Source organism: Sciurus vulgaris (genome assembly GCF_902686455.1).
Source record: "Sciurus vulgaris genome assembly, chromosome: 3".
Taxonomy (NCBI): Eukaryota; Metazoa; Chordata; class Mammalia; order Rodentia; family Sciuridae; genus Sciurus; species Sciurus vulgaris.
This window is the reverse complement of record NC_136463.1, coordinates 152,611,127-152,635,790: the sequence shown is the minus strand read 5'-3', so window position 1 is coordinate 152,635,790 and position 24,664 is coordinate 152,611,127. Positions and strand designations below refer to the sequence as shown.

Here is a 24,664-nt window from a genome sequence, read left to right as displayed (position 1 = left end):
TGAATCCGCCCATCCCCGCTCTCCAGCACACAGGCCATGCACAGGCCCTTGGGTTCCCCGCCGGGCGTTCAGAACTAGCTGTCCTCTGGAGTCCGCCGAATTCGCGGACCTTTTCTCTCCGAGTCGTGTTTCCGAGCGGATCACACGCTGACGAACGCTTTGGAGCCGAAGTTCCGAGGCCTTTGAAGAAGCATAGCGTGAGTAACCATGACGGGGCAGCGCCTCCAGGTACCTCGGCTCGAGGGTGTTTCGCGGGAGCAGTTCATGCAGCACCTCTACCCACAGGTGAGGCCCTCGTGCGGGGCTCAGCCTCAGGAAACCAGGAGAGACCCGTCCGTACCATTCCGACGGCTCCGAACTGGTTTCTTGTGGTTCCGGGTGTAGGGAAAAGGCGACCTGCTGCAGCGATGACAGGTCGGCCCCTCCGACAAAGGAGAGGGCGTTTGGGCAGGTCGACTGGTTCGTATCGGAGAAAGCAACCAGCTCCACGTTTCTGCCGGGCGCGCCGACTCCTGGGTGCGAGAATCATTTTGCCTAACTTCTTTACTTGCTGCGAAACGCAACTTCATACAGAGCTCTGTTGAGAAGTCTACCATTACAGTGGCCTTGCGTGCCCATCTTCTGCCGGGCTTTCTAAAGTTTAGGGCAGAAATCGCCGCTCCCGTGTTGGTGCTAGTAGCATCTGTCAGTCTACTCCAAGTTGATAGATTTGGAGGTGCAACTTTTCACTCCAGTGCGACACCAGGAGAAACAATGGAAATTCCCAGAAAAACTTCCACTGGTCTTGAATTTTAACTAACCTGGTTTGTATTCCAGACGTTGGAATCCCTTAATTCCTTAAAAGAAAACGCAGGAAATATTAAGGCGAAAATAATATTTTGGCCTGAAGTATTTTGTATGGAGTCTAGGCTTCAGAAACACAAAATTAAGGAGCCCGGCAGGTTTAAAAAAAAAAAAAAAAAATCCGCAACGTTACAAAAAATCTGTTTAAAGTACAAAACAATAACAACAAAAATCTAGCAAATTTTCTTGATATTTACATCTGTTAGGGTGGTCACAAAACTACAGTTCTGAGAATCATAGGTCAAGGTTGAAGGGTTTTTTGATTTGGGATTTTTTGTTGTTTTTGTTTTGGTAGTTAGCAACTCACAGGAGATATTCATTCAACACTTAATTTATTTTGGAGTCTAGGGGTAGACGGATTGTTCCTGTTCTCCTCTAGTCCCTTTTCTCCGTATTAGTCATAGGATGCCTACAGGGCATTGTGAAGATCGAATGATGTCTGTGGAAGTGCTTTGTAAGATGCATAGCAAAAAGGTATTTTGTAATTTACTCCTTCTAGACAAGATATAATATGTCACAAAAGAAACATTAAGTTCCATAGTAGAAAGTTACAAAGAACCCTCTCTGGTTATAGTGCAGTAAAACTAAAAATTAATAACAAAATTGGAAAAGAAGAACGTTTTTCCTAAAACACGAAAAAGATGATTGAATATAGCCCTATCAGATTTTTTAATATGCAACTATAATTGTGTACGGTAACAGGTGCATGAATAGACAGACCAGAAGAATAAAATAAGTCCAGAAAACTCAATATTGTACTTTCTGTATATGTTCAGAAATATTTCGTATATAATGAGCACAGCATTTCAAAAATCATTGGGGCAAAAGGTGACTTTTAAATAGACTTTATTTCTTAAAGAAGTTTTAATTTCATTTTAGAATTGAGCAGAAGATAGAGATTTCTCATATGCTTCCTATTCCCACCAGAGTGGTACGTTGTTACACATTTTCACCCAAACTCCATAGTTAAGGGTTAACTTGGTATATATTCTATGGGTTTAGACAAATTTATGACACATACCCATCATTGTAGTATTATACAGAGAGTAGTTTCATTGCTCTGATGTTGCTAAGGTAAAGGAAAAGTCATTTAGAAAATGATAAAAATTATCTGGGCATCATGGTCCAGACCTGTAATCTCGGTAACTCCAGAGACTGAGGCAGAAGTATTGCAAGTTCAAGGTCAACCTCAACAACTTAGCTCCTGTCTCAAAAGAAAATTTTAAAAAAGGTTTGGGAATGTAGCTCACTGGTAAAGCACCCCTGAGCTCATTATTCCCCAGTACCAAAAAAAAGGAAAAGAAAACAAAATGATAAAATTAGGTATATCCCACCATATGCAAGAATAAACTACAGGTGAGCCAGGCACAGTGCTGCACTCTGTAATCTCAATGGCTCTGGAGGCTGAGGCAGGAGGATTGTGAATTCAAAGACAGCCTCAGCAATTTGGTAAGACTAAGCAACTCAGTGGAGACCCTATCTCTAAATAAAATATTTTTAATTAAAAGTTTGAAAAAAGAGCTGAGGATGTGGATCAGTTGATAAGCACCCCTGGGTTCAATCCCTAGTATCATTTAAAAAAAAAAAAAAAAACTACAGGTGGATCAAAAGACTGAAGATATGAAACTGCATAAGTAATAGAAGAAAATATGGATAAATTCTTTTATAACCCAGGTGTCTAGGCAGCCTTTATAACAATAACTCAAAATTTAAGTATAATAAAATATTAACATTTGACTAGAAAGAATTTATATGAAAAACGCTAGAAGCAAAGTTGAAAGGCATACAAACTAGGAGGAAATATTTGCAACACATAGCTCACATAAAGGGTGTAAAATAAATATTGTATATATTAACTTTATTTTTTAAATTTTCTCTTTTTAATTTGTCCTTTTTAGTTATACATGACAGTGGAATATATTTTGACATATTGTACGTACATAGAGTATAACTTCCCATTTTTGTGGTTATACGTGATGTAGAATTACACTGGTCATGTATTCATATATGAACATAAGAAAGTTACGTCTGATTCATTATGCTGTCTTTCCCATTTCCTCCCCCCAACTCTACCTGTCCAATCTGGTGAACCTCTGCCCCTCTCCTTTTCCCCACATCCTCACCAACATTTATTGTTACTTGTATTCTTGATAATTACCATTCTGACTGGAGCAAGATGAAATCTCAGTGTAGTTTTAATTTGCACTTCTCTAATTGATAGTGATATTGAGCATTTTTTCATATATTTGTTGACTGATCATAGTTCTTCTATGAAGTGTCTGTTCAGTTCCTTTGCGCATTTATAGATTGGGTTATTTTGGGGGGGTGTTAAGTTTTTAAGTTTTTTTAGTTCTTATAAAGAACTTTTAAAATAGGGGGGAGAAGGCGAAAAACTTGATAGGAAAATGAGCAATCAATTGGGAAAAAAAAAATCTTGAAAATGGCCTTTAAACATGTAAAAGGATGTCTCACTTTACTCGAGAAAATAAAGCTATACTGAGATACCACTTATTAATCACATTGGCAAAAATTAAAAAGCTTTGACAATGCCTCTTAGTGTTGCTGTGGAGAAACTGCTGTCATACTTTATTACCAAATGACTAAACTTACGGCATATCCAACAAAACTACATGTGTTTACTTTATGACCTAGCAGTTTTCTCATTACGATTCTATTCTGAAGATATTCTTCCAAAAGTATAAAAATATCTACATAGTGTTGTTGTACTTGCAGATTAGTGAAAATAACCTACATGCATATGCACAGAAGAGTGACTAGATAAATTATGGCCCAGTTACACTGTGATATACTAAGCTGTAAAAAGAATGGAGATGTCTGAACTGACATCATTTCACAGGGTATATTTTAAAAATTCTTAACCAAGTTACAAAAGAAAATGTATAGTAAACTATGTTTTTTTTTTTTTTTAAAGGGAGAGGTGAAATAAGCTAATGTATATTAACACTTTGTAAAAAAAAATACAGAAATGATAGCTAAGAAATTAATGATGATTATCTCTGGAGGATGAGTGTGAGGTAGAAAAATGTGGATGGGGAGACTGACCTTTATGTGTAGTTTTGACTTTGGGAAATCATGTCAATGTTTTACATTCCAAAGAAATAATAAAACCAATAAGGATAAGATTTTTTTTTTAAAAGCAAAACCTTAAAGTAGAAATAAAAAATTAAGAAATGAATCTACCTAAGGAAGGGGGAAGAAGTAATCTAAGTTACTTTTTTAACACAGTACTTAGGTAATATGTTCTCAGTGTAATGATAAGAAGTGTAGACTTTTTTTTTTTTTTTTTTAAACAGCGGTATGACCATGTAATTCTGAAAGAACTTTCTGTAAGTTCTGGAGTTTTGCAAATGATTAAACATTGAGAATGATAGGAATTAAGTTTCTCATTGTTGGAGAAGAGAGTTATAAATATATAAACAAGCCGGGCGAGGTGGCACATACCTATATATAATCCCAGTGGCTCTGTAGGCTGAGGCAGGAGGATCGTGAGTTTAAAGCCAGCCTCAGCAAAAGTAAGGTGCTGAGTAACTCAGCAAGACCCTGCCTCTGAATGAAATACAAAATAGGGCTAGGGATGTGACTTAGTTGTCAAGTGCCCCTGAGTTCAATCCCTGACACCCCAAAAAAGAAAATAGAACCACAATAATTAGACTAGAATTAACCTTGAAATAAGGCTGATTCATACATGATTCATACATATGTGCATTAGGTATGTATGTATGTATAAATATAGTACATATATGGAGGGAGATAAATATATGTATATGCATATGTGTTTGTGTGTTTTGGGGGATATACTCAGATGCTTATGTATTTCTTAGCTCTGTCCAATGAGAAGGCAGAAATAATGATGTGCCATAATCCACTGAGTCCCAAGTTTTTAATTCTGTGAATATTTTGATGAAGTTAATACAAGTGTGTTAAAGTAGGTTGAAAATCAATCTACAACTTATGTATGTTATTATATTAAATAATATTAATTAGTATTAATTTAATATTACATATTATATACTATATTTAAATTTTTATAGATGTTCCACATTTGGGATGATGGTACAAAATGGGGTAAACATTCCCCACTTGAAAGAAACCAGAACTACTTAAAGAGATGAGTGTAGTGCTGGGCTAAAAAATGTATAAAAGGATGCTGGATTATGTACTTTTGCCACAAAGTAAGAAACTATTCAGGTTAAAAAGTCATAAGACCAGCTTAAATGGGCTCTACTGACCAAATTTAGAATAATTTGAGTTTCAAAATGACAATAGATTACCCAGAGAATAAGCTAAATGGAAAAGTTAGAGGTCATTTTTGACATTAGTATGTCAACTTACAACTGTAGAAGAAATGATAGAGTTTCTTAAAAATCACTGTTTTTTGCACTCATCCTTACAGTACTTGATTTAGGCAAGATTTACCTGTTGAAGTTAACATCACAAATATTGGGCAAGATATCAGGTGCCACCTGATGAGGTACCCAGGGAGAGCCACAACATTCCTTCTGTGGTACATTCCTTCCCCAAAATGCATAATCTGAATCTAGTCATGGAGGAACTTCAGATAAACCCAAAACAAAGGATATTTAACAAATAGTCTATGCACTTCAAAAATGTCAAGGTCATGAAAGACAAAGGCCAAAGAACTGTTCCAGATTAAAAGACATGGCAACTGAATGTAATATGGCATCTCAGGCTGAATTCTGGGCCAGGAAAAGAAATAACTCTACATGAAATTATTGGGACAATTAATGAAATCTAAATATGGACTGTGGGTGAGATAATAGTATCATATCAGTATGAAATATAATTTTGATCATTACGCCATGGTTTTTTAAGAGTGTCTTTGTTCACAGGAAATACACTTGAGTTTTTAGAGAGAAAGGCTTATGTTGCCAGCAGTTTAACCTTGGAATGGTTCAGAAAAAATCAAATTAGGTTAAATAATATGTCCCTCTCTAAAAACACAGAGTGAAATTGTATCAAAATAAAAAGTATAAAAATATTTGACTATAAAGTACAAATTTTAATAATTTATATTTTTTCATAAATAGCATGAAAATACTTTATGTAATATTTAAATTTCTCTTCTTTTCTATTGATGGTGCTACTGTTTTGTTTTCCTAATCTTAACTTTTTTTCCAGATATAATTCATGGACCCTCTTCATATTTTAGCAATAGCATGAACTGTGAGAAGTTTGAGTTTGAGTATCTGGAGATCAAGAATCAAAGCTTATCCCTCTGTTAACAAATGTAGCTCCTGATATATTGTTGGTTTTCACATTTTTTTTGTTGCATTTTTCATTACTTACAGAGAAAACCTCTTGTGTTGGAAGGAATTGACCTAGGAACATGTACGAGCAAATGGACAGTGGATTACCTAAGCCAAGTTGGAGGGACAAAAGAAGTAAAGATTCATGTTGCTACAGTTGAACAGATGGACTTCATTAGTAAGAATTTTGTATATAGGTATTTTCTTCTGAAGTTTATTCTGGGGAACAAATAACTTTTTTTGAACTTTAAAAATATTTTTACATCATTATACAATTTTTGACTAGTCTGATGTAATCATGGAATAGCTTACTGACTTTAAAAGAGTAGCTTTTAGTAGACAAGAATTCAGAGTTTATATAATTACACCAAGACATTTCCAAAGACTATTTCTTTAATAGGGCATATACCCAATACTTTTTGGAAGTTATAAAAGAGAGAATTTCTACAACTAAAATTAGATTACATCTAAAGTGGGTGTGCTATGGTCATTCATTGCTCCATTAATCAATTTATCCTACCACATTAGTAAACTTAACTAGTGTAGGAAATTTTCTAAAAGGCTCTTGGTTTCTTTTTCTGCCCTCTACAAAAATATAGAGCAAGCTATGTTTGATATAATCTTCCATCAATTTGTTTAACTTTTTCAAAAAACCATAGTTTTCTAACCTTCAATACTTTAATTTCTTTTATAGTAGGCATTTTATGCTATGGAATCTCTTAAAAGTAAATAGAGCTGAGGATTAGGCTCAGTGGTAAAGTGCTTGCTACCATGCACAAGGCCCCAGGTTCAGTCTCTAGTATTATCCCCAAAGAAAGTAAATAGATAATCATAAGCTGCTGAATATCTAAACTTGAAAGCTTTAAGTGTTGTTATTTTGCAGATTTCATGTGTTGTTTATTTCCCTGAAATTCATTAAAAAATGTTGTTAAAAACCAACAACTTTCAAATACTGAGCACATGCACTTCCCAGCAAATCTATCGAAAAACCATGTGGTTCACAAAAGATTTCAGTGTAGAGATGAGTTAAACAGAGTTTCTCATGTCCAGTGCTATTCCTTTCTCATTAAAGTTTTCCAAGCTCATGTTACAACTGCCAAAACTTTTCTAAATTTTTGACCATTTGAATGGTCACCATTATAGTTTTGGTTTTCAATAGACCATGAATTGAATTTAATTGCTATAAGGTTTTCCAAGTTTAGGAACTTTTCACTTTTTATTAGATCAAGAAAGTACTGGAATGATGAATATTTTTCAGCCTGCAATTAATGATGTTCATTTTCTAGAGTCTAATGCTGTAATAATTGGGTATTGAAAACTCATCTTGAATTGCTTTGATGTTTTGTCATGTCTTTTCAAACTTGTTTTTGAAGCACATATATTATATAATAGTTTCTATCCCAGCTTCCTCAAGCCCTTTCATTAGAGCTGCTAAAAAATTGCAAGATTATTTAGTGCAAGGAAAAAAAAAAAGGTTTAATTCTTTTTAGCATTTTCCAGGCAATAGGAAAGAAGAGAGTTATTTAGGCCTAAGAGACACTAGAAAATACAAAATTTTACAGATACACATATTATTAAAATCACTTCAGTTTGAGATCGCTCCTCTTGTTCATCAAACATCTGAAGATGGATGAATTAACAAGTATTAACTTTTACATTTTTCTTCTTGGGTCAGGATACTATGGTGAACTGATATTGATATCTTCTGGTCATAGATTTAATTGAAAAAAAAAGAGTCTAAATCTTAGAAGCTTTGCTTTTCTGCTCTACCTGGGGCATCATGTAATTCTTTTGTCTTGCTTTTATTATTTTTTATACTTTTATCAATCCTGATCCTTATTTTATAGAGCAGCCTTTCCAAAATGGGTGAAGGTTTGTTTTTTTTTTTTTTTTTTGCTTCTTTTAAAAATGTTGATGACTACTTGCATGCTGCTGAAGGGTATATGTTTTATCATTATTACTAACCCTAACATCTGTCCTTCACTGAACACTCAGGTACTGTGCCAAACATTCTACATTTTATTTCTCATTTAAACTACAAAAAAAATCTGTGAGGTAGAGATTGTTTATAATGATTTTATAAATGAAAATATGAAGGTTTAAAAATATTAAGACACTTATCAAAGATCATGCAGTTCAAAATGATAGAACCCAGGATGTGTACTCAAATTTACCTGACTCCATGGCATCCATAATAACCCCTCTTTGATATTGCCTTTCTTACTGGTCTGTGTACTTGTCCAGAAAAATGGTCCTTTAATAGCAAAGCAGCAACTCCTTCCTAAGATATTTCTTTTTATCTCTGTTAATAACTGCAGCCTGCTAGTTCAGCCTGTGTAATCAATCATCCTTTGCTCAGCAGCTATGTCAGGAACCAGAGCTGCCTGAAGAAAGAGAGAAATCAAGGTTACTTACTTGCATGAGAAAGTCTTGAAACCGTGAGGTCTGTACTGTATAAAAGATATGGAGTGAGGCTCAGCTTTTGGAGAGGATTCCACTGAGCCTGCAGCATTGCTGAATAAACCTTCCTCTTCTACATCTCCAATTGCCACTTGTCTCTTTCCAGTGCCATAATTTTGCATGCTTTCCATAACAATAGTAGATGGCCTTCTGTTTGGAACATGCATTAAATAGTAAAGCCCTGAAATAGAAAATATTTAATATGAGAATACCAAGTAAATTTATTGATGTAATTGACCCAAAATTTTACGGTAGAACCTTGTGATACCTTGTGAATTAGTCTGAGCAGATGGCGGACTCCTCTTTTCTGCAATGCTCATGCTACATAGCAGCGGTAGCCTCTAGTTCAGATTGACGTTCGCACTCACAGTATCCATCAGTCCATAACCTGGCATCAGATACACTTTTTTTAAGAAGAACACAAGAAGTAGTACTTTAGCAGGATAGTATCAGTAAGAGTCTTCATATTAATCCAAGTGCCATGTTTTGGCTCACCAAGTGACAACTTAGTTGCAAGAGAACAAAACTATGGAAGTGGTACTGAAATACCCTAGCTTAGGTACACAACATATTCCCCAGAAACCAGTAGTGTGAAATAACCCATGAACTTAGCTTTTAGATTCCTCTAAGGGATGTAACTCAGTTATGAGTTAAATTGCATATAGGAAAGTCCCATTCTCTGCTTCCTACCAAGTATTTTTAGTCAACTCATGATCCTTCATGGGCAGACATAGTTCACCATTCAGGGGTCACTTCACCATAAACAATGTTGGCTGACATTTCATGTTTACCCAGTTTGTTTCTACGAATATAGTACCAGGAGAAAGTAAGCCAGTCCAAGGCCTATTTCTCATAGTACAAATATCATTTGGGAAGATATTTGGTAATAAAACTGAAAATATTATAAGTCTTAATCAGAGGTTTGGAGGCAGACTCAAAGACAGACTTGAGGACATCATTGTCTTGTTACTGATATGGTTATCTTCATGTACTGATCAAGACTTTTGATTCTAGAAATTTGAAGGGATAAGATAGAACCTGGAGAAAAGATAGCTCTTTAGGGTCAAGAGTATGTTGTAAAGGAAACAAATTTTACTTTCAATGTCCAGCCCTATTCTCCCAGGTGGAAGAAAATAGGCTTTAGAGCAGAAATTTTGAAGTAGAAGTTGGTAAGTTCAGTGGAATTTTTGAGCTATTCCTCAGAAGCCTTAAAATGACAGAGGGTGCAGGAGGGTTAGAGCAGTATTACTAGCTTCTGTGTTCTTTGATGATGCCAAAAGCCAGGAATATTGGGGTTATCTTCACTGGACCATTTGCCTACTGTCTCTTCCAAAGAAGCACTAGTAGTTTGTCCCGTTCCTCACTCAATTAATTTACTTCCCCATGACACTTGAGAATAGGTAGCTATTGAAGCCTAAAAGTTCGTCGTATATTTCCAAAAGTAATCAGATACCATAGAAGCATTTTTCTACCAATAACTTAGAAGGATACTGACCTATAAGAATCCATCTGTAATATAAATTTTAAAATCCTTAATTCCATAATTTTAGATAGCTTCAAACAAGCATACTACTAAAATGAATTTTTAAAATTTAGAATTCCACTTAATAGGTCATAATAAAAACTATGGATATTGTAAAATGTCATATCTACCTGCTGCAAGCCTATAGTGATTATATTACTAGTTGATCTTTCATGAAGACTGAGGATTCTTTTGTATGTATTTCAGAACTTTACCTTTTGACAAGTTGGTCCAGAGGGCAGCTGAAGAAAAGCACAAAGAATTCTTTATTTCAGAGGTAATTGTTTTTAAGATTTTTTTAGACAACATTAGTATGTATTCATATTCTAGTTTGTTTTATTAGAAGGAATTCATATGCTAAATGATTCTTATGAAAGATCATTAGATATACAGGAACTATAGCCTTCTCTGATAATTGTTCTTAAGAGTTGACCCAGACTCTAGCACCGCTATTTATCAGCTCTCAAACCTTGGCCATATTATTTTTCTGTGCTCAAATACACTCATCTATAAAATGGAGATAAAAACAATATCCATTTCATAAGGGTTTTATGAGAATTAACTAAGTAAAATCTGTAAAGTACTTACTATATATCTGATACACAGATACTATTCATTATATGTAAGATATTAAGATACTAATATTACTTCCTGTAAGAACTCAGAAACCACTCTGGACACAGGAACTCACATAAGAGAGTTTATTAAGCAAACAGAGTGTCTCCCTGCAGGGTAAGAGAAAGTGAGAGGAAAAGAGAGAGAGTGAAATGGAGGAGAGAGCATGAAAGAGAGAAGAGAGAGAGTGAAAACAGCAGGGAAGGTATCCTTAAGCAGTCGAATACTATGGGTTAACAGGGGACCAATAACGGAGAAGGATACTTGCAAGCTGACTGATGAACCAGTAACTAGCTAGGATGTTCACAGACTGACCAGAAGTTGGGAGGCAGGGAAATGACTGCAGCGTAAAGGGCGGGGGAGCAGCTTTATATTATACTTCCTTTGAAAATGCTTGGATCTAATATGCCAATTCACATGCTAATGAAGAACTTTATTTTCATATCTTACTGTTAAGCTGTTTCTACAATTTTTATTATTATCAATATGGTTTCTTTTGTGTATACTTGATACAATATTTGTTTAAGATTAAATCAGAAGAATTTCTATTTTCATAATAGTCCAGTTTTAAATAGTTCAGTTTAAATACCTTGAGATAAGGCATTGAACCACAATATTTCTACAGTTTTTTTAAATTCACTGTGTTATCTCAAAGCACATTGCAAAAATAAGCTGCTTTTTAAGCTTTGAATCAGAAATTGCTGTCTACAGCTGGGCTGGGCAGTTTGGTTTAACAGGTGTTGTGTTTTCACAGTTCTCTCATCAGGCAGTGGTTATGCTAGATTGCCACTGAAATCCCTGCAAACTCTGGTGGTCTGTGAATCTGTGTTGTGCCCAGCATGTCTTAAACCTGATTCCATTAGCTATACCTGAGAACTGTCTTTTACAGTCATGCTTTGAACATGTGTATTTGTTGCTCTTTGGCACTTCCCTAAGGGTAATGAGAACACAGATTTCAATAGCCATGAAATGTGAAGTAAGGTATAGAAACATGATGAAGATTAAGTCTAAAAATTATGGAAAGTCTGTAAATAAGATGAATTTAGACTGTCAGTTCAGTCCTATGGAAAGCTGAGACTGAGATGGAATTAAGAGTGCATTAGGTAGATAGTAATGTCTGTAAAAGGGAAGGAGAGGAAGCAGGCTTGGATAGGGGAAGCTGTCCAGTACTGCTTATCAGAGTAGTCCTGCCTTATTGGCAATGCCTAGGTCTTTCACTGTCTTACTCAGTGATTGGTTAGGGCTGCCCTAGGAAAAGTGTAACCTTGGTTTAGATACTAAAGTACACCTGGGGAAGTTAACAGCTAGCAGTCCTAAGTATATCACAGTTCTGATAATTAAGTAATGAGTCCTTTCTTGAGTCGGAGCAGTGCGTCTCAGCTACGTGAATTTATTTTTTAAGTCCTGAAACATTAGACTGTTAGGAGATCCTTAGAATTTTGAAGAACTTTCTTTGAAATCTGTTTAGCCAATAACAAACTTACAGAACCTATCTGATATGGCACTAAAAATATGAAAATAGTGAATCCAAGAATTCAGTTAAATTTATGATCATAGATTTATCATGTTTTAATGTAAATAAAATATATTTTGAAGTTTGTTATAATGGTCATACTGGTTCATACTGGTTTCAAAGAGGCAGAATTCTTGATTTGGTTTGCCCTTAAACTGATATATTTCAGTTCTCTAATTCTCATGGAAAAGGCAGGTAACAGTGAATGGGTTGTTTTGGTTGTTTTTGTCATTTTCTTTTTTTGTGGTGCTGGTAATCAAATCCAGGGCTTTACACAATGCTAGGCAAATGCTCTACCATCAAGTTATACCCCCTAGCCCTACAGTGAATATTTTATATTTCAGACAGTTCCCTATTTACCTACTTAGTGAAATGTAAAAGATAATTTTTAAAAGGATCCATTTGAGTTTACTAGTATGAAAGGATATACTTCTATATCATACATGAGCTAACTCTTAAGGATTTGGCTTTAGAATTTCTGTTGTCAGAGATAGGCTTAGCACTGTTCCAAGTTTTAAAAATTTATTAAAAGCAAAAAGTATTTTTCTTATCTCTTATTTTATATTTAAACATTAAGAAGTTTGTTGTTGGTGCTTAATATTTTGAAATCATGTGCCCTACACAAGTAGGGCCCTTTTATTAATAAGAGATTGTTAAAAATCTAAATAATTTGGAATATAAAGTCTAAATCATTGTGGTTTTAGGTATGGTGTTGTAAATGTTGCCTTTAGAATTTATTTTAACTATTTTGTGGATCCATTCATCATTATAAGCCACATATATGAAGACATTTCTTCATATGGCCACCAGAGAGCATTAGTAGAAAGGGTAAGGTAATTGAACTTTTTAGAAAAATACTTCACTGGGTCAGTTTTTAAGACTTATTTCCTTCCTTCTTTACTTCCTAAAGTTTTTAAACGAATACTGTTATTTTTCTTTGCAATGTTTAAGGATGAGAAATACTACTTACGGTCACTTGGAGAAGACCCTAGAAAGGTAAGAAATGTGGATTTAAGGCTGGGTGCAGTGGCATACACCTGTAATCCCAGTGACTTGGGAGACGTAGGCAGGAGGATTGCAAGTTCAAGAACAGCGTGGGCAACTTAATGAGACCCTGTCTTAAAAACTAAAAGGAACTAGGGATGTAGCTTAATGGTAAAGGACCTCTGGGTTGAATTCCCAGTTTAGGGGAACAAAAAAAAACTGTGGATTTAAAACAGTTGCTTAAAGCCTAAGTGGTTGTATGTGTTTTAATTGTCAGTGTAATTTTTATAGTTATTGATTGACATATAACTTATCTCTTTTCTCAATGATTTGTGCCCCTAAATAAGATTGTTAAAAGTTGATTACTTAGTTCTTAGGTAGGAGTATAGAATCTTAGTGTTTAAAGTCATCTAATTTCTATACAATAAGAAATCCCTTCTATTGAATATTTTACACATGGCCAGTCAGCTAATGAAATACTAACCCAAAATAATTATAGACATCCTGAATAATTCATTATGTAAGCTTTGATGTATATTCAGAGTCAAATGTTTAGAGCTACAGTAGAGTATATGACAGTTGTATAAATCATGCTTAAAGTAGAAAGAACCTTTCTATTAATGAAGTATATAGAGCTTAACAGTGTGATACTGTTGAATCCGCAGTCTTATTACACTGTCTTATTTCTCCATTTGTAAGGTAATATGTTGTCATATGTTCGCATCATAGTATTTAAAACACTGAGCAAACTTTTGCCCTTTTCTTGCTTAATATTGTGTAGTCTCATTGGCAGCCTTAGATAAACTATGCATTGCAATATTGTTTTACAATTCTTTCCAGATATTAATTTTTATCTAATATTTTGTTTTTACGTTTCTGTTGATACAGGATGTTGCAGATATCAGAAAGCAGTTTCCTTTATTAGAAGGAGATATTAAGTTTCCAGAATTCTTCAAAGAGGAACAGTTCTTTTCCAGTGTTTTTCGAATTAGTTCACCCAGATTACAGCTTTGGACCCACTATGATGTATGCTAACTATGTGAAAAATCTAAATCGACAGAAATATAGCATTTATAGATTTAACATTCATAGTTTCAACTTTATGAGCTATCCTAAAGATCTTTTTGGTGTAATTTGCTGAAACATTGAGTTTTGAATAAGCACTTTATAAGGCAGTGATAGGGGAGTAAATTATTTAGCTAATGGCAAAGTCTGGGTTTTTCACATTTTATTTCTCTGAGCTCTTATTCTTGATTCATCCTCATATATATAAGTTTCATGAGGTGGTTAGGGTTTTTTTTGTTTTTATTTTTTAGTGTATAAAGGATGGCCACTAGATCAATCAGTTTGGGGGGCAGGTGTGTAATTGATATGTGTGACTCTTGCCATATAGTTATATTATTCAGGAGAAGGGCAGGAGTTTATGGAGAACTATTTCTAATTGTAAGAATTTGGGGGTATCTGAAGATCTTAGGATTTTTATCTCTTTAGGAACATAAAATGTCTGCTATATTGGTAAAGTAGGAAGATGTTTAGATTTTTTTATCTTAATTATTTAGACTATGGTGTTATAATTTTATTTGCTTAAATATACATACCTGTATATATGCATTTTTTTTTTAAATATGAAAATACTAGTATGGTGCATGGTTTGGTGTCAGGAAGTGGAGAAACAAGAAGCTGAAGTAATACCTTAGAGATTTCCAAAGATAAAATAATTTTTCAAAAAGTTCTCAAACTGTTAAGTTTTATATGTGCATTTTATAATTCATTTAAAGACCTCTTAGGAGGATTTTAGCATAGTCAGTAAATCTATAATTAAATGAGACAGACATGAAATCTTAGCACATTTTTTTTTAAGATTTTACATGAATGACATGGTGAGAAAAATGATATGGTGACTCATAACGTTTTTAGCTATAAGTTCTATAACTTCAGAACATTTTAAAATTTTAAGTAGTTTCCCTTTTACCTTGACTTGTAATAAAATATATAAAGCTTTTCTTAAGAGATGCTAGTTATAATTATGTGGTTAAGGTTTATATAAGTAAAGGGTTATTGCTAAAAGGAGAAATACTTCAATAGTAATGAAATGTGAATAATCATGAATATATCTTGCTTTAATGTATATCTTAATTCTTTAGGTGAGAATCTTGTGGCTCTGCCTTTTAACATTTTTCAGTTAGTACTAATTAGGTATATTTTTGCTTACATAGGAAACACTAAGATTGCTCCATGAAAAAATATATTAAGAAAATTTGCCAGATTATATTCCTATGCAAGTAATTTAACAATGAAAATATCTATAACTCTATTATTTTTGGACATATATTAAGAGTTAGCAGTGGTTGTAACAGTACCCATTTTCCTAACACCTAGTTTTTCTAAGTGCTTTCAGTCTGTTCTCTAATGTTGGTCTTAGAGCATTCCTTGAAACATAAATATAAGAAGTTATTAATCAAGCAGAGCCTCAAGTACAATTTAACTGTTTTCACAGTCAGTTAATGGTTGGATAAGGGCAAGTAGTTTCCTAATACTGGACTTCCTAATTTGCCAATCCTTCCCAATTTAAGGCAATACTGCAGAAATACCTTTACAGGTATAGCTATATGTGGAATACAAGGATTCTGTTGTTAGATTAAAATATGACTGTATGAGTTTTAGGTAATATAAGTCAAATCTTATTAAAAGGTTGGGGTTTAGGCTGGGTACAGTAGCACATACCTATATAATCCCAGCTACAGAGACTGAGGTGAGAGAATTGCAAATTTGAGGCCAGCCTAGGTAAGGGCAACATAGCAAGACCACCCTGTCTCAAAATAAGTAAATGCATGAAAAAGAATTAAGGTTTATAGTTAATTATGTGAAAAGTCATTGGTTCTATTCATTCGAATTTTAGACACTGCTTACCAATAAGTTCTTATTGGTCTTCAGGTAATGGATAACTTCTTAGTACAAGTAACAGGAAAAAAGCGGGTTACACTATTCAGCCCTCGAGATGCCCAGTATTTATATTTATCAGGTATGGGTGGTTTTTTTTTTTTTTTTAATTTTATATTTTTTATGTCTATTCAATAACTTCTTTTGAGAAATCTTACTATTCACATAGAGGGGAAAAAACATTTTGGGGCGCTTCTTGCTAATTATGGTTTATTGTGTGCTCCATTGTATATGTGTAATATATACAAGAGTAGTCTGCCTGAAGAATGAGATTTTTTGAGATTATTATCTTAATTACATGGGTATCAGTGGTCTTAATTAAAGAATGGGTCATGGAAAACTGTCTTAGCTTTCAGGAAAATAGTCATTATTCTCATAGTAATTGAACAGGAAAGAATTAATTTTCAAATTTGTATTTGTTAATACTTTATTTTAAAATGCTAACTTTGCTCAACTTTTGTTTTCCCTTTTTTGAACTTTTCAGGTACTAAATCAGAAGTGCTGAATATAGACAACCCAGACTTAGCTAAATATCCACTCTTTTCCAAGGCTCGAAGGTACGAATGCACCCTTGAAGCTGGTGATGTATTATTTATTCCCGGTAAGATTTCTAGACCTCAGCAATGTGCTGTTTATAAAATCTGCACTATCATTCATACTTTATGTGATTATTTATCTCTCCGTGTGTGAGTGTGTGTGTGTGTGTGTGTGTGTGTGTGTGTGTTTAAAGTATACCTTGGTAAACTCTTACAAATTAATAGTATTGTTTCTCAAAAGCAATGTATATAACATATAATTATTTGTTGTATATAATACTTAATAATAAATGACTGTTACTGGTTTCTGTATTTACTACATTATACTTTTAATCATTAGAGTGTACTCCTTCTACCTATAAAAAAAAGAAACATTACCTGTTATAACAGCCTTGCATAGGTCCCTCAGGTCAGGAAGTATTCCAGAAAAAGGCATTGTTGCCATAGGAGATGTCAGCTTGCTTTGTTATTCCCCTGAAGACCTTCAGTGGGACAGATGGGGAGGTGGGAGGCAATGATATTGATGATCCTGACCCTGTGTAGGTATAGGTGAAAGTATATGTTTATATCTTATTTTTCACAAAAAAGGTTTGAAAAGAAAAAGCACATAATTTTAAAAATAGAAGAAAGCTTAGAGAATAAGGATATAAAGAAAGAAAATAGTTTTGCACAGCTTTACAATGTCCTTCATATAATTGATCATCTATAAAAACTGGATGCATTTCTTTCTTATTCTTATATTCATTGAGAACAGCCATTACTTAATCTTAAAATCGATTGTCATTTTAAAAATTTGTATTTACACTTTTGATTTTTGTATCTTCAGAACTTGGTTTAGAGATATGCACTTTTATTCTACATACAGTTTTTTAAAAAACAAAAAAAAAGCCTCAAAATACTAAACATTTTTAAACAAAAGCAAAAGTCCCATCTTTGGATTTAAATTTAACAGAATGGTTAGCTTTTTCTTACTAAGAAATATTCTGGAAAAAAGTTGAAGTTATGATTAAAACTGAAGACTACTACTGCATATCAAACTATTTTAATCTTTTATTTTTCCTCAAGCACTCTTCCAGTGAATTTGCTTCGAAAATGTAAACCTTTCTTTCTAAGCCTTTCGTAAAAGTACACATTGTTTCACATGATTAGTATTCCATCTTTGTTACATTGTGGTGTTGCTTTAATATTCCTCTAGCACTTATATTTTGAAAATGTTTAGACTCAATTGAAAACAAAGCAAACTTTTAGTGAAAATAAAAAATTAATTAGGTATATAATGTAGTTTACTCATCATCTCTGTCATCAAAATATTTGCTGTAGTTTTATGTACTAATTGTTGTAAAGGAGCTGAAATGTAACATTATAATTTTATTAGAAATATAAAATAACGAAGCTACAATGAATGAAAATTTCAGCAAGTTAGAAACCAAATTACAGTTTGAACATGAAGTCTGAGAGCAAAAATACTGTACTGAATCAGAAAAGGTCATATTCCTCAAATAATGGAAATGTTCTGTGTACAAAAAATAAACATTTTTGATGTAGTTGTGTGACTCAGGATGTGTAAACAAGTAACACAAAACACAATCCAAAATTAGAGAACTACAAAACCAATATAGCTTTGTTATGTCCTTCAAGTTAAAAGGAAAAATTGCTATTTCTAAGATTTTTTAACTAAGGGTTTTGACACTTTAAATTGGTTGGCAATTCATAAAAGTTAAAATGATTCTGTAAGAAGTGTGCTAACGAAGGGATCTGGTTACAAGAATTATTTCTTACATTGGCTATATGCAATTCGTGATATTTCAGTGACATTTTGGGTTTTTTTTTTTAACTGTAGGTTTTATTTTTAACTTGTTTTTTGAAACTTTCTCCAGCTTTATGGTTCCATAATGTGATTTCTGAAGAGTTTGGAGTGGGAGTGAATGTCTTTTGGAAGCACCTTCCATCTGAATGCTATGATAAAACAGACACCTATGGAAACAAAGATCCTAAAGCAGCATCAAGAGCTGCACAAATTTTAGACAGAGCCTTAAAAACACTGGCTGAATTACCGGAGGAATACAGGGACTTCTATGCACGGCGAATGGTCTTACACATTCAAGATAAAGCCTATAGCAAGAACTTTGAGTAAATAATGAAGTGAATGTGATGCATGTTAACACTTTAATAAAATATAATTCAGACATTGGGAAAGTATAAGTTATAAATTTTTAAAGATTCCGTCTTTGTTAAAATAGAAAAGATAAATCAATCTCAGATTTACAGATTAAATATGATGTGGGTCTTGGTATGGTTTCCACTTGATACAGATTGTTAAAAGAATGCTGTATTGGGACCACTCTTTAGCTATATGATGCAAATGACTGGGCTAGGGATATAGCTTGGTGGTGTAACGCTTGCCTAGCATGCTTAGGGTCCTGGATTTGATCTATACCACCAACAAATAAACAAAAAACCCCAAGTAACTAAAAATCCAACTTAAAATGACTTCAGCAATAAGAAACTGCATTAAATCTCATTACATAAAGTCTGATAGGTTTCAGTGTTCCTAAACCATTGCTTTGGTAATGACACCAAAAGTTCGGGAGATTTTTCTTCCTTTTCTCTAGCCACAGCATTGGCAGTTATCCTAAGGCTGGCTACCCTTGTGGTCATGGGATGATTGCCAGTAGTTGGGGCCTTGTGTATCTTCATTTACATTCAGCAGAACAACCTGGCTGGATTCCCGTGGTCCTGTCTTAACGTGAGGAAGCTTTCCCAGAATTTGCTACCAAATCCCTGGGTCTCATTGCTCTAAAGTTGCTTAGCCCTGTCCATCCCTGAGATAAGTCATTAGCAAAGGGTTTGCAGTAACCCTTAGGCTACTCAGGTATACTGGAGCTGGGAATAGAATCCTCTTTGAGGCCTTTGAGGTATGTATGGGGCAGAATGGGTAATTTTTAAAATCAGAGTTCTGATAGAAAAGGAAAAATGGTAAACAACTGTGTTGTCTACTATATTTGCACATAATCAGAATCTTTTGAGGCACGTTTTTTGAACACATAGATGCCTAGGCCCCAACTATCGACTAGACTTTGATTCAGTTTGTTTGGGACTTGGTATAGGTATCTAATAGAATTTACAGGCTGTTTTGATGTATAATCAGGACTGAGAATCATTGGACTATAATGATTTGGATTCTTAGTTTTGTGATTTAACAAATGTTTAATCTGATCCTGCTTTTTCTTGCCACCCAATGTCAAGTCAGCCTCTTTTTTCAATTGTTTTATATAGAAAATAAATCAGTTTTAGTTCATATGTATGGCTAAACCTCAACCTACTTAAAGTTTCCTCCACTAAATCCATTTTCACCTATCCTTTTTCTAAGGAAAATTTTTTTAAGTGAATGGGAGATCCTAATGTCACCTTTGAAGACAGTGAGCCATTGTACGTTTATCGGTGCTATTCTGTTTTGCACCTAGCAATTATATTACAATGTCACTGAAAAAAGACCAAGTATATTTACTGAACACAAATGTGCCCATCTAAAGCAATCTCTTACTACATCATTTTGGTGCATTTTAATTTATTTTCTCTATTGAAGATATCCATTCACTCATTTTATGTTGGAGTAGTTTCAGATGGAAAATGCAAATCACAGTAATCAAGAAAGGAAAAGTTCTGACTTTCCTAGCATCTTTTGAAAAACTTACTGAATTTACTAAGATCAACAAAGGTGAACAAAGGTCTGTCAGAAAAGGAATTGTTTTAATATACTAGCCAAATCTAATTACTAGACTTTGATCTTTAGTTACTTCCTAAACAAGGAACTTCTTTAATCATTCCTGTTACTTCAGGAAGGAGAAAGACAAAACCTTAGTTCGCACAGTATTTATTTATAGTCAGGTTTTAATGAACTTTTTTTTTTTTTCCCCTTCCTCAACCAATGAGAATTTGTGCAAAGTGTCAATGTAGAAGTAAAACAGTTACAATTAGTGCACAGGATATTCATTTTATTTCAGTTTGGTTAGTGGGGAAACAAACTGGATGAAGTGAAATAATCTCTGAAGCTTATTTTCCTCATCTTTAAAAAAGAATACATGCTTCATAAGTTGCTACAAAAAAATACAAGGAGATAGTTAAGGACAGAAATAGTTGATGACTGGTGTTACTCCATTTAATTTCTTTTTTGCTAAGAGGTTTGAGGTAGCAATATTACAATATTTGGAAAGCTAAAGATAGACCTACTGGGAAGTTTTAAAATTACTTCCCTGGTTGTATTTTTGTTAGGGTCTGTTCATTTTAAAATTAAGATATTTTAATCTTTTTTGCCTTCTGGGTTAAGGCCAAAAGAATAAAGTATTACACAGTATATGTGAATGGTAACCTCACAAGGATTTTTTTTATTCTTGAAAGGAATCAATCTTAGAAACTAATCAATCCAGACTGCATAAATGCTTGTCCAGACCAACACAGCTGATAGAAGCTAGGATTGATTTCAGTAGTAGTGACTATGTATTAGTCATTCTCCCTTCTTTCTCAATGTTTAGCACATCTCAAATACTTCTGAATGGATTGCATAGCTTTTCTTTGGCTGGTTTGGGAGCTGAACCTGATGCACAAAGGAATTTCCTTCCTCTCTCAACAAACCTTCTCACTTCACTGCTTGATATATAAAGGATTCAAAATAAAACAAAGCAGGCAAACAGCAAAATATAATACCAAAAATGGAACAGTGCAGCCAAAGAATGAGGCAAAGGTATACATGCTGGCATGAAATTTTCCCAATGTAATTACACACAAAAGGTGTCAGAATATGTTGCCATTTGTATAAAATAAGGTGTGCTGTCTGTAAACATTTATATAAGCATGAATTAGCTCTGCAAGACTTTACATGAAACTAGTTCTAGTGGTTGCCTCTGAAAAGAGGCTGAAGAGCTAGTGGGAAGACTGGCAGTTCTGTGTTGTATTCTTCACATTTTGAAAGCATTATGTGTGAAGTGTAATTATTAATTTTTCAAGAACATTAACAATATTTTTCTTGGAAATGAGTACATTTGAATTCTACTTACTCAGTAATTTCAAACATCTTTCATGAAATATCAAAACAAAGTCAACAAGGCTTAATTTGTGTCCTTTATCCTTCTGGAACAGCTGTGTGAACCCAAGTTCTTAAGAACGTAGTAACAAAGTTTTTCTCTCACCTATAAAAAGTTGTCAACAGATATACAAGATGAATCTAAGAGGTTAAAAAAAAAGTACAGGAAGTTGAAAGGCATATCTGGATAGAATTGGAACTGTGCTGCATGCTTCCTTCCTCTGGTGCTAAAGGAACCAACAGATTAGCAGTCAGGCACACATCTGGTGTTGTCTGTCCAGTTTCGAGCATACATGCCATGAATGCTTGGGTGTCTTAAATACACGCTAAAGTGGAAAGTAAATGACCTCCATAAGGAACTCTGCCTATCTCTACCACTAACTGGTATAAGAGCAGCTGCGCCTTTCTGCCTTTGTAAAAAAGTGACTTACAGATGAAGCTATTTACATCTCATCCCTCAAAGGATTTTAAAACAGACTACCTTATAACTACTACTTTTTGTTCCATATTTTCTCTCTTTATAACCATTCCAACTTTAATCTGTTACACATTTCCATAGTAACACACTGGGACTTTGTACTATATCCTTATGGCCTAGACTCTGCTTGCTCTTGGTGGATGCCCAGATATTGGTGCATGAATGAAATGAAAACTGGATCATATGACATTCTAAACAACTCTCTTCAGGAGCTAGAAGGAATACAGATACCTGAAATGATTAGCAGAGAAAAGGAAGACTTGATGTTCTAGAAAATGCAACAGGAAAAAAATGGTAGAATGCAAATTTTCATGGAGTAATTTAAAAAGAAGGGTTCTGTTTTTACAGAAAAGATTTTCAAAGTTCCTCATTTGAAAAATCATGGAGGTTAATGAAAGCATGTATAGAAACCCAAACTGGCAAGACAGATACAGCTTCCATTCAAATAATGATATGAAGTTTAAAAAATGTTGACAATATAAAGCACATCCAAACACACTTATGTAGATTATTAATTTTAATACACTTATACATTCATGCTGTGGTGGTAACAACTTTCACATTATTTATAGGACTACTTTTCTCAATTGACTTTTCCATCACAAAGGCACAATCCAAGAGGACACACTAACATTTACAGTAACAGTTCTAAATGTGGAAAAAGGACCAATCTAAAGTGTCAAACAAAATATTTGTATATGGATAAACTAGAATATATTTCATTCTGAAAATATTGTTACTTTTCAATATGGTCTCACTTTGATGTGGTAACAGTTTTAGGTACCAGTGAGTCATTCTTAATATCCATTCAATATATAACAATTAAATTAATCATTCATGTGACTGGATAACTGAATTCAAATAGTTCATATTTTTTAAATGAATTTGTCTATTAAAAGTCCTATCTTTCCAGTTTAGTTAATCCTGTGAAAATAAAAGCCTTTTCTTTCTCCATAGTCCATTCAGTAACTAAGCTATTTTATATTAGATATATGTGAATTTAACAAAGAATTATTAAATTGAAAAAAGCCACCCAATTATGGTGTTTTAAGGCAAGGTAATATTAATGTTAGAATCTGTTCAACTTGTTTCTGTGATGGAAATTTTTGGTCTGGAAAGCAGGTATTTTAAAAATTTAGATACTACTCTACTACAGTTTATAGAATTGTGTTTGTTTCTAAGCATCTGGTTAAGAATTCTTTTCTCATGAATCTCTAAATATTTGGAATGTATTTACAGTCATTAAGATGTAATTCTGGGAACAAATCAAGAAATTAACATTTTTACCTTATATTGTTTAATAAATTTAGGTCCTCTGGGTCATTAAGATATCCATCTTTTGCATCTTATTTTTTTTCAGTCCTAAAGCAGCATGTTGCTTCCCTGCTTAGCTATTTCATGACCTGCAGAAGCTAATTATTAATAAACTGTTTAAAAAAAAAAAAAAGGGACTGGTCACCTTTTGTAATCGCACAGCCATGTTCCAATGTTGGTTAAAATTCATTAGATCTTGGTTTCTCAAAATATATTTATCTAGGTCAAGAAAAACGGGCAGAAGGAAACTTCACCCAAATTATGTAGTAGTGTTAAGCAAATTCAGTTTTTGAGCCAAAATTAAATCATTTGTGTCTTCAAACTTTCCCTTGTAACTTTTCTTATAGCAATATAATTTTGCATTTTGGCCAAAGAGAGCTATTTTCTTTTGGCAGACAAAATCATGCTTCTGGAGAAACACTAATTTAGATTTGTAGAATCTGTTTCCTTTTCAATAGAGAAGCTGATAGAGTATTATTTATTTATTTTACCTTAGTTGATCTCTTTCAAAAGACTAATGAAAATTTGAAATCTACTCTGTAGTATATTTTTATCAAATATATATATAATTATATTCAATTTAAACCAATTTTCAAAAACAACTGTGTTTTGGCCAAGATTTAAGAAACCCAAAACAGTCAATTAAAAACTGTCAATAAAAAATTAAGCCACAGTGCATAAGTGTGAAGTTTTAAAAATCAGCTTTATGCTACTGCACATTATTGGAGAGCTGGAAATATATTTGACTCTCAAGAAAAAAAAAAAAACACCGTGGCACATTAAGAAAGAATCCACACGTTTACAAAACATAAGAGGCAGGTTACTCCAAAATGATGGAAAATATCAGGGTGCTTTTGCTTTTCTGAGGAGAAATTAAGTGCTTTTACTCAAGTTTTCAGTGTCAAAGTAGCTAACTGCTGTTATGTCACCAAATTTAATTTGAAACATTACTCAAAGAATCAACTATTTCCAACAATAGAAATTTTAGTTATCTTTTCAAAGGTCTATATCATTAACCTTCATTTTTAAGGGTCCTATATCTTTTCATAGGATTATCACAAACCAACTTTTTAGATTTCAAATTAACTAAT

The 24,664-nt window shown here is 33.6% G+C and overlaps 1 protein-coding gene across 3 annotated transcripts; it reads left to right on the top strand.

Moving 5' to 3' along the window:
- Window positions 1–147: 147 nt before the first annotated feature.
- TYW5 (tRNA-yW synthesizing protein 5) lies at window positions 148–23,323 on the top strand. 3 transcript variants are annotated; one of them, XM_079130308.1, is made up of 8 exons: window positions 148–285; window positions 6,174–6,328; window positions 10,321–10,390; window positions 13,193–13,237; window positions 14,114–14,251; window positions 16,160–16,247; window positions 16,650–16,766; window positions 18,579–23,323. In XM_079130308.1, the coding sequence occupies exons 1-8, from the start codon at window positions 208–210 to the stop codon at window positions 18,833–18,835; spliced, it is 948 nt and encodes a 315-aa protein (XP_078986434.1). In that variant the 5' UTR covers window positions 148–207; the 3' UTR covers window positions 18,836–23,323. The 3 variants fall into 3 exon arrangements, with proteins under 3 accessions (XP_078986434.1, XP_078986435.1, XP_078986436.1); XM_079130309.1 differs by lacking the exon at window positions 13,193–13,237; XM_079130310.1 differs by lacking the exon at window positions 148–285 and having other exon boundaries at window positions 6,174–6,266; window positions 13,152–13,237.
- The last annotated feature ends 1,341 nt before the right edge of the window (window positions 23,324–24,664 follow it).